Source organism: Emydura macquarii, unplaced genomic scaffold (assembly GCF_026122565.2).
Source record: "Emydura macquarii macquarii isolate MOO-44397 ecotype Brisbane River unplaced genomic scaffold, CSIRO-AGI_Emac_v2 contig_1946, whole genome shotgun sequence".
In the NCBI taxonomy this organism is placed as follows: Eukaryota; Metazoa; Chordata; order Testudines; family Chelidae; genus Emydura; species Emydura macquarii.
In genome coordinates, this window is record NW_027132083.1 from 128,903 (window position 1) to 141,479 (window position 12,577).

General features: G+C 45.2%; 2 protein-coding genes across 2 annotated transcripts; both read right to left on the bottom strand.

Moving 5' to 3' along the window:
• Positions 1–863: 863 nt before the first annotated feature.
• LOC137159845 (olfactory receptor 52K1-like) lies at positions 864–1,826 on the bottom strand. Its single transcript, XM_067558306.1, has one exon. The coding sequence runs from the start codon at positions 1,824–1,826 to the stop codon at positions 864–866; it is 963 nt and encodes a 320-aa protein (XP_067414407.1).
• Positions 1,827–4,121: 2,295 nt separating this feature from the next.
• LOC137159846 (olfactory receptor 52K1-like) lies at positions 4,122–4,826 on the bottom strand. Its single transcript, XM_067558307.1, has one exon. It carries the CDS (start codon positions 4,824–4,826, stop codon positions 4,122–4,124), a length of 705 nt encoding a protein of 234 aa, XP_067414408.1.
• Positions 4,827–12,577: the final 7,751 nt, after the last annotated feature.

Below are 12,577 nucleotides of genomic sequence, written 5' to 3' on the forward strand. Positions count from 1 at the left end.
CATGTAAGCCACAAGCATTAGATAGACAGTCACAGATTGATGTCAGAGGTTTCCTAAAGAGTTTATTAACTAGCTAAATCTTAATTGCATAAAGTAAGCAAGACTAGAATAGACAAGATACTAGAATATTTTGGTGATGTGGCTCGTTTAAATATTTGATGAGTGTTCTCTCTCCCCCTCCCTTTTGAAGACTTTTCTTGTGATATTTTTCTTGGTTTTCCCTATATTATAAAATACAAATTATTTTATGAGCCCATATTTTACTTTTTAGTTCTGGAAATAAACCCAGCTCAGGACTCACACTATTTTAACCCTATACACACCTTCACAGCACATAAGAACAAATCCATATATTTGAAATATTAAGATAAGAAACTCTCTTCCTCTCCCCTCCTCATGCCCCTAATACACAAACAGAGTAGAAATAAACGGATGCTCCAGTCATTGATGGCATACACCAGGTCTCTGATACAAAGCTTTGTTGGCACAGCTATTCCAGAGAAAAGGGAGAAACACACCCCTGACAGATATAGCTGTGCCTCTGTAGAAACAACTATATCAGCAGATGAGTCCTTTCCCCAATATAGCCAGTATCACTAGGGGAAGCGGTTTACCTATACCAACAAAAGAGCTCCTGATGGGCGTATAAACTGCATTTGCTTTAGAAAGTTCTGCTGGGATAGCTATGATGGCAAAGCCTTCCTAGTGTAGCCCACCCCAATATGTGGCCTGATCCTGACAGATGGGGACCAATGTCTGCCCACTGGAGACAATAAGAATTATGGGAGTTCATCACATCTGAGGACGGGGGTGGGGACCTTCATGATGGGTTTCCAAGTACTAGACTCCACACAATATTCAGCCTAGAAGTTTTTCCCTCGGAACAGGAGACGCACTCTGTTGAAAATCTCTTTGGTTTTCACCCCGTACACGATGGGATTCATCATGGGAGGAAAGACGAAGTAGAAACTGGCCATCAGAATGTGTATGTGAGGAGCAACTAGGTGGCCAAATCTGTGAATTATTGAGGTTAGAACCACTGGGGTGTAAACCATTAAGATGGCGCAAAGGTAGGAAACACAAGTGTTGAAAGCCTTCAGCTGTTCTTCCTTGGAGGCCAGGCTTAACACAGTCCTTAGGATCTTGACATACGACAGGGTGATGAATATCAGATCCAGCCCCACGATGAAGAGAGTTACAAAGAGCCCATAGATATCATTAAACTGGGTGTTGGCACAGGCCAGCTTCACCACTGCCATGTGCTCGCAGTAGCAATGGGCGATGACGTGAGACCGGCAGAAGGGCAGCCTACTGAGGAAGACGAGCAGAGGGATCCTTATGAAAACAGCCCGGGCCAAAACCACAAGTCCGATCTTTACTATCAATGAATTGGTCAAGATGGTGGTGTATCTCAGGGGGTGGCAGATGGCCACGTACCTGTCAAAGGCCATGGCCACCAACACACCAGACTCCACATTAAAGAATGAATGAAGGAAAAACATCTGTACAAGGCAGGCATTAAAGCTAATCTCTCTGAAATTAAACCAGAAGATGCTCAGTGTTTTTGGCATGATGGTTGTGGATACAACCAGGTCGATGACAGTCAGCATTGCAAGGAAATAGTACATGGGTTTGTGGAGGGAGGGCTCTGTCTTGATAACATACAAGAGGGTGCAGTTTCCTAGAAGGGCCATAGCGAACATTGAGAAGAAGGGGATGGAGATCCAGAGGTGCATGGCTTCCAGCCCTGGGATGCCACTCAGGAAGAACACTGACGGATCAGAGCTTGCGCTGCTGGATCCTGACAGGTAGTTTTGTTGTGGCATCTTTTCCAAGTCTTACAGCAGTGTCCTTCCTTTCAATACAACATAAACACATGGAATGAAGAAACCCTGTAAAGGAGATACATAGTAGGGGCCAGTCAGCTCTGGAAGAAGGGGATGCACCTTTCGTTGAGTTCAACAGGAGCCTCTGCCCATGTCAGGGATGTATCTGTCTTAGACCTAAATTATGTTGATCTGACTCATTAAAGGCTGTGGAAATAATTCCATTGACATCAGTAGGGTTTGGCTTGGGGCCTTTTTCTCCAAGTCTTTCATTTAGAAGACTTGCTAATGGTTACAGCAGAGGGAGGGCAGGAAATGCGATGGGCTTTGCAGCACTCCCTGAAGCTCAACACATTTTGTGCAAAGACTCCCCCAACCAGAGTCAGCTTGCCACTAGCCACTTTCCCCTTTAGCCAAAAGCTCAGGTGCCTCTGCTGATCTGAACAGTGCTGGTACCTTTCTTTTAAACACTTGATAACGGTTACACTAGGGAGAGGGCAGGAAAAGAGATGGGGTTTGCTGCATTCCTTCAGGATCAACACATTATGGGCAAAGGCCCCCCCAGCAGAACCAGCTTGCGAGTGGCCTCCTACCATTCCAGCCCACAGCTCAAGTGCCTCTGCTGATCTCAATAGTGCAGGTATCGTTAATGTATTGCTGGAAGGTAATCAGCCTGGAGCCTGCAATGGGTGAAGGTTCTGGCAGCAGGGAGGCAGTGCGATAGTAAACGGGAAACATGGGATCTGTGTGGATGTACCGAGAGCTATGTAGGGTGTATACCTTACAGTTCTGGCATGCCTGTACTCTACTCACATAAGCAGTGCCTCACTGTCTACACTGCTATATATACCCATACTAGCTGAGTGTGCAGGGTGTACACTCTACATGCCACAGTAAAGGTACTGTAATGCCTTCAGTATCACATGCAAAGAGGGGGAAATATAACACGATGCGACAACCCAGATTTATCTAAGGTTGTAAAAAGTACTTTAGCTTTTTCATAAAATGAAAAATTTTGTATCAAATAATTATAAATTCACAGATTGTCAGGCAAGAAGGGACCATTTTGATCAACTCATCAGGCCGTCTGAATACTACAGGCTACAGAATTTCATCAAGTGATTTCTGCATCAAGCCCATAAATTCTCTTTGTGCTAGAACCCACCCCTGAGCAAGTCATCTTGTCTTCATTTAAGGACTTCAAGTGATGGTGATCCAGCCACAGCCCTAGACAGGTTGTTCCAAGTGTTATTTTGCCTTGTTCTAGGTTTATGCACCTTGTTTCTAGTCTGAATTTCTCTAGTCTCAGTCTCCCAGCTCCCTCAGAGGTGAAAGAACAGATTCAGGACTATTTAGAAAAGCTGGACATACACAAGCCCATGGGGTTGGATGCAATACAGGTAATTGGCTGATGTGCTTGCTGAGCCATTGGCCATTATCTTTGAAAACCCATGGCAATCGGAGGAGATTCAGGATGTTTGGTGGCCGTCATTAAAAAAGGGAAGAAGGAAGATCTGGGGAACTACAGACCAGTGAGCCTCAACACAATTCCCAGAAAAGTCATGGAGAAGTTCCTCAGGGAATCCATTGCGAGGCACTTGGAGGAGAGGTAGATGATCAGGAACTGTCAGCATGGATTCACTAAGGTGAAGTCATGCCTGACCAACCAGATTGCCTTCTATGATAAGATGACTAGGTCTGTGGATGTGGGGAAAGTGGTGGATGTGATATACCTTGACTTTAGCAAAGCTTTTCATACAGTCTACCACAGCATTCTCATCAGGAAGTTAAAGAAGCATGGGTTGTAATGAATGAACTATAATGTGGATAGAAAGCTGGCTAGAATATCGTGCTCAGCTGGTAGCAAGCGGAGTGCCACAGGGGTCAGTGCGTAGGTTGTTTTTGTTCCACATCTTCATTAACGATCTGGAGGATGGGGTGCATTGCACCCTCAGCAAGTTGGCAGATGACACTAACCTTCGGGGAGTGGTAGATATCCTGGAGGGCAGAGATAGGATACAGAGTGATCTAGATGAATTGGAGGATTGGACCAAAAAAAATCTGATGAGGTTCAACAAGGACAAGTGGAGAGTCCTGCACTTAGGACGGAAGAATCCCATGCACAGCTACAGACTGGGGACCAACGGGCTAGGTAGCAGTTCTGCAGATAAGAACCTGGGAGTTACAGTGGATAAGAAGCTGGATATGAGTCAGCAGTGTGCCTTTACTGCCAAGAAGGCTAACACAATATTGGGCTGCGTTAGTAGGAGCATTGCCAGCAGATGTGGGAAGTGATTATTCACCTCTATTTAGGATCTTGACATACGACAGGGCAAAGAACATCAGATCCACTCCCACGATGAAGATAGTTACAAAGATCCCATAGATGTTATTGAACCTGGTGTCAGCACAGGCTAGCTTCACCACTGCCATGTGCTCGCAGTAGCATTGGGAGATGACGTGGGACTGGCAGAAGGGCAGCCTCCTGAGGAAGAAGAGCAGAGGAACCACTATGAGAACACCCCGGGCCAAAGCCACCAGTCCAATCTTTGCTATCACTGAATTGGTCAGGATGGTAACGTACCTCAGGGGGTTGCAGATGGCAACGTACCTGTCAAAAGCCATGGCCACCAGCCCACCAGACTCCATGATGGAGAACGAATGAAGGAAAAACATCTCCACCAGACAGGCAGTAAAGCTGATCTCTCTGGAATTAAGCCAGAAGATGCCCAGTAATTTCGGCATGGTGGATGCAGGTAAAACCAGGTCGATGAAGGCCAGCATGGCAAGGAAATAGTACATGGGCTGGTGGAGGGAGGACTCTGTCTTGATAACATACAGGAGGGTGCAGTTTCCTAGAAGGGCCACAGTGAACATTGAGCAGAAGGGGAGGGAGATCCAGAGGTGCATGGCTTCCATCCCTGAGATGCCGCTCAGGAAGAACAGAGACGGAGAGGAGCCTGGGCTGTTGGAATCTGACAGGTTGTCTTGTTGTGGCATCTCTTCGAAGTCTCACAGCAGTGTCTGTTCAATATAACACAACAGATGGAATGATTAGACCCTGTAAGTTAGAGGCAAACTAGGGGCCAGTCAGCTCCGAAAGAAGGGCATGCACCTCCCTTTGAGTTCATCAAAAGCCTCTGCTTATGTCTGGGATGAATTTGTCTCAGACTTAAATTATGTCGATTTGACTCAAAGCTCACTAAAGGCCATAGAAAAAATTCCATTGACTTTAGTTGGTTTTGGACTGAGGCTTTTTTCTCCAAGCTTTTCCTTTAGAAGACTTGCTAACGATTAAAAGAAAGCAGGCAGGAAAAGAGATGGGGTTTGCTGCATTCCCTGAAGCTCAACAAATCCAGGCTGTTATGGGCCGATGGGGCTGTGAGTTCCAAAGAGGAAGACCGCCCGCAGGAACCAGCTTGCCATCAGCCTCCTTCCCCTCTAGCCCATAGCACAAGTATTTCAGCTTATCTCAGTAGTGAGGTTTTCTGAATGCATTGTTTGAAGGTAATCAGACATCACTGGGATGGACACGGTTTAGGAACCTGAATAGCCTGCACTAGAATTTCACTCTGACTGGAAATCTAAGGCAGCAAGTGCTGATCCCAGCTTGTGTCATTAGCTCACAGCAATATATGCCTCTCAACAAGTGGTCAGCTGTGTTCTGCACAAGTTTCCAGTGATCTTAAAGATGTTGGCCTGTATAGAGCTCATTGCAGGAATCTATCCTCTGTGGAAGGGACAGTTTTATATACTCTGGTTTTTGTATCCTACTTTTATATCAAGTTATATATTCTATTTTGTATTAAGCTTTTAAGACTCCATCTTGTATGCTAAAGATTTCATCTTGGATTTTTAGTAGCTTTCTTAGCCTTGAAACAGATACATTTTGCAGTTGTTGCAGGTTTTTGCAGCTGTCAGTAGATAACGGGACATCACTAGCTAGCTCTAAGAGATAGTTCTTATAGTAATCTGGGGCCCTGTTCTTAGTATATCTTAGTGTAGAAAAGGTTGACCTAATGGAAATGTACCTCAATACATCATCTTTTTCTTTGTTCTCTTTGTCTGAATACTGTCTAAAACTTAGTGATGTGAGTCTGTAAGGTAAAAGTCATCAGGAGCCTTAAGGTGACCAACACTTCTCCGAGATGCTCAAAATAAACTGCCTCAAAGAACTACGCACTCAAGTCATTATTTAGGAGGGCCCTGAGCTTTCCTACGACATCTTGAAGTGAGACCAGCATGGATAACAGTAGTTCGATCTGCATCAGAAAGAAAAGGTGGCAAGCTGTTGGTTTAGCACAGACTGGACTCTCTCTAGAATTCCTGTCAGGGCAACCGTTTTTGCAATTCAGTAGAAGAAAGCTAAACTGTTCAATGTTGATTCTTGCATGCCATCATGTTTAGCCAGAGAAAGCTGGTATAAACTGGAAATGAATCAAGGCCAAGATGTAATAATAAACATAAATTGTTCTCTTGATACAAAGCTTCCAATTATAGTGTGTAGGGGATATGACGGGGCCAGGCCTGACAGCTATAGGAAGGTGCTGGAAGGCATGTATATTAGCCCCAGGCTTAGCAAATCCCTGTTCCTTGGTGTGGAAGAACCCAAACTCAGGGGTCCTTATTTACAGGTACTCTTGCTTAGCGGAATATCCTGAAATAGCCAAACAACAGATTTAGCAAAGTTAAAGTTTATTCTTTACGTAAAGAAGGTGATCCCTTCAAATATAAAGAATGACACCTGCTTCCAAATAACAGACCATATTTATAGAATGGTATAAACAAGTTTTTACACGTCACAGTTTCCATGGTCATACATACTAAAAAGTATTATCTAGGAATACTTGCAACTTTCCTTATCTAAGTTACAAGGTCTTTCTCTGCATTCCATCTCTACTAGTGTCTAGACCTCTTAACTATTTCATTACTACAAAACATTCAAAGATTAAATAACTGCTAACAAAACATTTTCTATCTCAGACTTTTTACAGTGAATTCTAAAATCAGTTCTCAGCAAAAAGAGAGACCCCATCTTGTTTTCCCTTCACACTGGGTAACACAGCCAGGATTACTCCAGGTTAATTGGGGCACCTGAAGCCAATTAGGGAGCTGGCCACAGCAGGTAAAAGCCTCTATTTCAGGCAGGCAAGGGCAGCTGAGAGGGAGTTGAGTGGAGCAGAGCTGCTACAAGGTGTGGAGCTAGTGGAAGAGCGAAGCGAAGCGGAGCAGAGCTGCTACAAGGCTTGGAGCTAGTGGGGGTGTGGCGACAGCACCCAACTACGGGAGTTAAGGAGAAGCTCGTCCAGGCCAGGCCAGGGGAGGCCGGCCCCAAAAGCCTGAAGGGGGACCACAAGCAGGGGGGCTGCGGACAAGCGACCCAGGGAAGGTAGTAGCTCGTGGACTAAACTGTTTGAGGCTACTCCTCGCAGGGTCCCTGGGTTGGGGCCCGGGGTAGAAGGTGGGACCGGGCCCCCCCCTGCTCCCACCCAGCCACACCACCTGCATAGCCGTAGGGAGCGCAGACCCACAGGGCCAAACAGGCCCACCTCGCCACACGGGTTAATACACAGATGTCTTTAATGCATGGTTAATCAATTGTTATAGAGTTCAGCAAATCAGTACGTTGCTCAACCATCTATAACATCTTTTACTGATGTGTGTCTGAGATATGCTTATAACATCTATTAACCCTTTAAAAATGTTTAGCGATGGAGCTTTAACATCACCCATCTAGTCATGTTGTAATAACACTATTCCTGCAAACTCTTATATTTTTCTATGCAAAATCATTTACATGATTTAGAAAGTCATTACAAGTCACAAGTAACCCCATTTGGTTAAAAATGTATTAGGTACATCACGCGGTTTCCCATCTGATGCACTTTAGTACCAGGAGCTGCACATTATTTTGTGTGCATTCTGCCATGAAGTACCTAGGATATCTGGCAACACCGCACAGGCTTTCAGCCTAGAAATTCCTGGCATGTTAAGCTGCATGTAGCAAGATGTACCTGGTACATTCAGCAGCACAGTCTGGGTATTCAGTCTGGACATATGTAGTCCATCAGGCAACATGCATCATGTCAGTGATGGGGAAAGTGAGACCAAGTTAAGTTTACACAGTGAGCAGAAGCCTGAAGCAGCAAGTTTCAGGGATCAGCGCCTCATTGTCTGCAGTGCTATTTATACCTGTGCTAGCCAGGTGTTCAGGGTCTGCACTCCACCTGCTGCCATAAATGAAGACATACTTTTAGTTCCAGAAGCAGAGGGGGGGGGGGATATATCACACGATGTTATAACCCATATTTATCTAAGTTTGTATACAAATTTTTAGTTGTTCAATTCATTGAGGAAAAATTGTGACCAAGTGATGGCGATCCAGCCACATCCTTAGATAGGTTGTTCCAAGTGTTAGTTCGCCATGGTCTAGGAAAGTGCACCTTGTTTCTAGTCTGAATTTGGCTAGTTTCAGCTCCCACCCATTGGAGCTCATTCTGCCTTTGTCTGCAACATTAAAGAACCTTCTATAGTCAGAAATCTCTTCCCATGTGTGGACTTAAACACTGTGATCAAGTCACCTTTAACCTTCTCTTGGATAAACTAAATAGACTGAGCTTCCTTAGTCTCTGCCTATCAGCCATGTTTTCCAGATCTGAAAGAATTCTTGTAGCACTTTTCCCAACTCCCTTCAATTTCTCAACAAGCTTTTTGAAGTGTGGTCTCTGGACCTAGGAACAGAGTCCAATTATGGTCGCTCCCAGATGGACACCTCTCTATTTCAGCTCGATATTCCCCCGCTTAGACATTTCAGGATGGCTTTTGTTCTCATCACCAGCACCGGGAGTTCAAATACAGTTAGCTACACATTATGACCCCAAGTTCTTTTTGGAGTCAGTGCTGTATAAAACATTTTCTCCCATCCCGTAAGTGGGATCTACATTCTAGGGTCCTAGATGTATGATTTTGCATTTAGTTGTCATCAACGGCATGTTGTTCAAGTGAGCCCAGTTTAGCAAACAACTGAGATCATTGTTTAGGACTGCCCTGTCTTAATCATTATTTGCCATACTGCCAATCTCTGTGTCATCTGTGTCAAAGATTGTCAGCAGAAATTTTGGATTTACTTCCAAATCACTGACGAGATTATTGAATTGTAGCTGTAAAGGAATGTTTCACTAGTGGCAGTATGAGACCCTCAACATACCTCCAGAACGAAATCTCCCACGATAACGCAGATACACCACAAAGAGCCTCTCTCAATGCATTTGCTCAAGCGGAGAGAACTAAGGCTGGCTATGTAACTATAATGCCCCTGATTGTTTGAATAGTCAGTGGCTTCTTGGAACAGATTTGTTTTTGTTTTGCAATGGAATTAAATAGTTCACTTGTAAATGACCAATCGCATTTTCTTCTCACTTTTACAGGTGTAAATCCAGAATCATTCCACTTTTACACCAGTATGTCTGAGAACAGATTTGGCGCTAAGCTTTCCATTTGCTTCAAAAATCTCCTATTTAGAAATATCCTTGAGTAATTTGAATACAAACTACCCCAGCTCACCTGAACTCTGTGTCTTCTTCATGCTCTGAAAATGCTGTAGTCATCCACAAACTGCATGACTCCACTCATCCGGGACCAGCTGGGTGAGAGTATTTATACCTTCTAACGACGCCTTGCTGACTTTATTCCCCTGATGGGAGTTCAGAGGCGTGGGTCATTATAACAGTACATTAACTTTGGAGCCTAGGAAATCACAGCAATAATTAATGCAGATAAACCTGTCTTTCCACTTGTGTGGGTGCTAATCTCTACATCTACATGAAAAAGTGTGAGCCAAATCTTCAAGAGGGTGCACACAAGTGTGGGCCATATGGCACGCATCCATGAAAAAAGTGTGCAACACTTCCACCCAAATGCCATGTGCACCAGGGGATTTACATAATGAATTGAGCAGGTGCAAAAGTGCACGCACACTGTGGAGGACATCACCCTATGTGGTCAGGGCTCTGGTTTAGCTTGTATATGAGGACAAGGGGACATTGGTTTGGGAAAGAGATGAATTATATCTTACATATAAACAGACTCTTTTATCCAGAAGAATCCCCCAAACCTCATTCTTGACAGACCCACGCACCCACTGCAGACATGCTGTCAGCTCTGGGGTGGAACATAAGCAGCAGCACTACACAATTGCAGCTGCTACCACTTCCTTGATGTTAAGGAATAAGGGGCCCCCATCACAGGTACAGTTTGACTTAACCAGGGCCACGAGTTGGCTCATGCCCAGGAGTCTGAACCCAGGGGGCTTTGGAACAATGGCTGAAATTACCAAAACCTGTTGACTCAGAGACTCCATGCACTCGGTCACCCAGTGCAGCCAGACCCCATCCCTGCACGGCAGCTGGCCGGAGTTGAGCCAGTCCACTGACCTCAGAGGCCGGGGGAGCTGCATCCCATGGGCAGAGGTGGGATCGATAGCTGGGTGCTGCAGGGAGGGGCTGCTGCTTTCTATGAGGGGGCACTGAGGGTAAGGGGGGCCTGCGTGGGCGAGGCCGTGAGTTGAGCTGTTCGGAGGGTGGCTGTACCTTTAAATTGTGCCCCTTCCCCCCACTACCAATGCACACAGTGTGATAGTGCCCCCTTCCACCTCGCCCACCAGGCAGGCGAGGCATCATCCCCTCGGGTGACAAAATGAGAAATCAGGCATGCAGCCAAGCCTCCCCGGGCTGCCACACGTCCGTCAGCGAGAAGGGCACTGTGGGGCGTGCGCGGCCCCTCAACTCAGCAGGGACCAGGCCAGTGACTGGGGGAAGGGATCAGGCAGGTGCCAGAGAAGCCCCTCCCCCCAACACCCTTCACCTCAGCTGCCTGCTGAGTGCCTTCACCCCTCACCTGGCCGCCCTGCCCCTGACACCCACCCAGCACCTGGGGTTCCTCACAGGCAGCCCTGCCTGGGAACAAGGGAAGGGCTCAGGGGCGCCTGTTCCAAGCAAAGGAAGGCGCTGACTCAGGCCTGGCTGTTACTTATGATGGTCCCTATTGCACCTATTGGCAGGTGGAAATAAAGCAGCAATGCCAATCCCCGGTCCCTGGGGTGTCCGCAGGGCCATTGCTCCAGGGGGCCTGACAGCCACGGATCCTGGGCTGCGGCAGTGATATCTGTGTGTGGTTATTCTAACTCTCTGGAATTATGATAAATTGTACAGTCAATTGCTTGACCATTGTGACACACTGCACCCACGTACTCCCTTATTGTGTGATTGTGTATCATTCATGTTCACCCTTATAGTGTAACTGTGTGTTGTTTAATCCAAAATATGTCATGTAGCTGTTACTGGAATGCTCATGGCATACTGAAGATCATTGCTATAGCAGTATGTTTCTTGCAATGTCATATGAGTGCTTATGAGACTTGCAAGTGCATATGCAGAGCAAGTGCAAGACAGGCTCCAGGAGTGAGGGAATGGGGTGACACAGCTATACACCAGTCCAGATTGCAGAGAGGAACGTCACAACCACACTTCAGTTCATTCTTTTGTTATGAAATAGATGCAAGAGACCAAATAGCCAATGGCCATCAGGTTTATTAATATGGTACAGGAAAAAGAATTTGATCTGATATCAGTCTCCAAAGAGCCGTCCCATGCAATGATGTTACATTCACCTTACCCAGAAGGTGTGCTCCCCCAGCTGCACATTTCAGATGATATTATTTATATGTTTCAGAGGGGTAGCCGTGTTAGTCTGTATACAGCAAAAACAACGAGAGTTCTGTGGCACTTTAAAGACTAACAAATTTAATATTTGTAGGCATAAGCTTTCGAGAGACTTCAGCACTCTTCTTCAGATGCAGTGTTACTCTATTACTGCATCTGAAGAAGAGAGCTGAAGCCTCTCGAAAGCTTATGCCTACAAATATTAAATTTGTTAGTCTTTAAAGTGCCACAGAACTCTCGTTTTTATTATTTATATGATTTTACAATTATATGTTTCTTTACATGTCCCTCAAATCCAACCCTTCTGTTTTTTTCCAGATCCCTAACTTGTTTTGGTCCTCTCTTGTCTTTCTTTTGGACGCTAGCATTCCAGATACTGAGCTCTGAAGGTACTTCCCTAGTACAAGACCTAGAAAAAAACATATCTTGATTCTGACACATTTTCTATCTGATTGTGCCAAAAGCTCAGTTAAGCAAATGCAATGTATTATGGGATACTTAACATAAGTGAACAGGATTATGGGATATGCCTGTTTCAGCTATCTCACTGTCACAATAGTTGTGGTTTATGTTATTAATACGTTACATATACCAGTATATATGTGGTGTAAATAATACATATTATTAATATGATATATATGTATATACTCGCCAGCATATATACTAGTCAACAGGAACAAAGGCAATAGCAAAGCAGAGAAAGACATTTTCCCAAATATTTTATTGACACGCAGATGTACACACAGAGAGAGGGGCAGGGTTCTGTTTCATTTATTTATTCTCAGCATCAAAAAGTGAATTTCTAATACTTTGAAACTCCCCAAATTCTCAGCAGCCCCGGGAAGCCACTCAGTGACGGGTCAGAGCCTGCGCTGTTGGAGGCTGACCATTGTCCTGCTGGGGCACCCTTTGCAAATTTCTCAGCAACGTCTCTCCTGCCATAAAATATAAGAGATGGGATGACTAGACACCAGGATAAATTATACACATGTGAGATGCCACACTCAGCTCTTGCTTACAGGGTGCAATTCC

What these genes read in the sequence shown, in the direction of transcription:
- LOC137159846 (XM_067558307.1), bottom strand. Translation starts at nt 4,826, where the DNA reads ATGCCACAACAAGACAACCTGTCAGATTCCAACAGCCCAGGCTCCTCT.
- LOC137159845 (XM_067558306.1), bottom strand. Translation starts at nt 1,826, where the DNA reads ATGCCACAACAAAACTACCTGTCAGGATCCAGCAGCGCAAGCTCTGAT.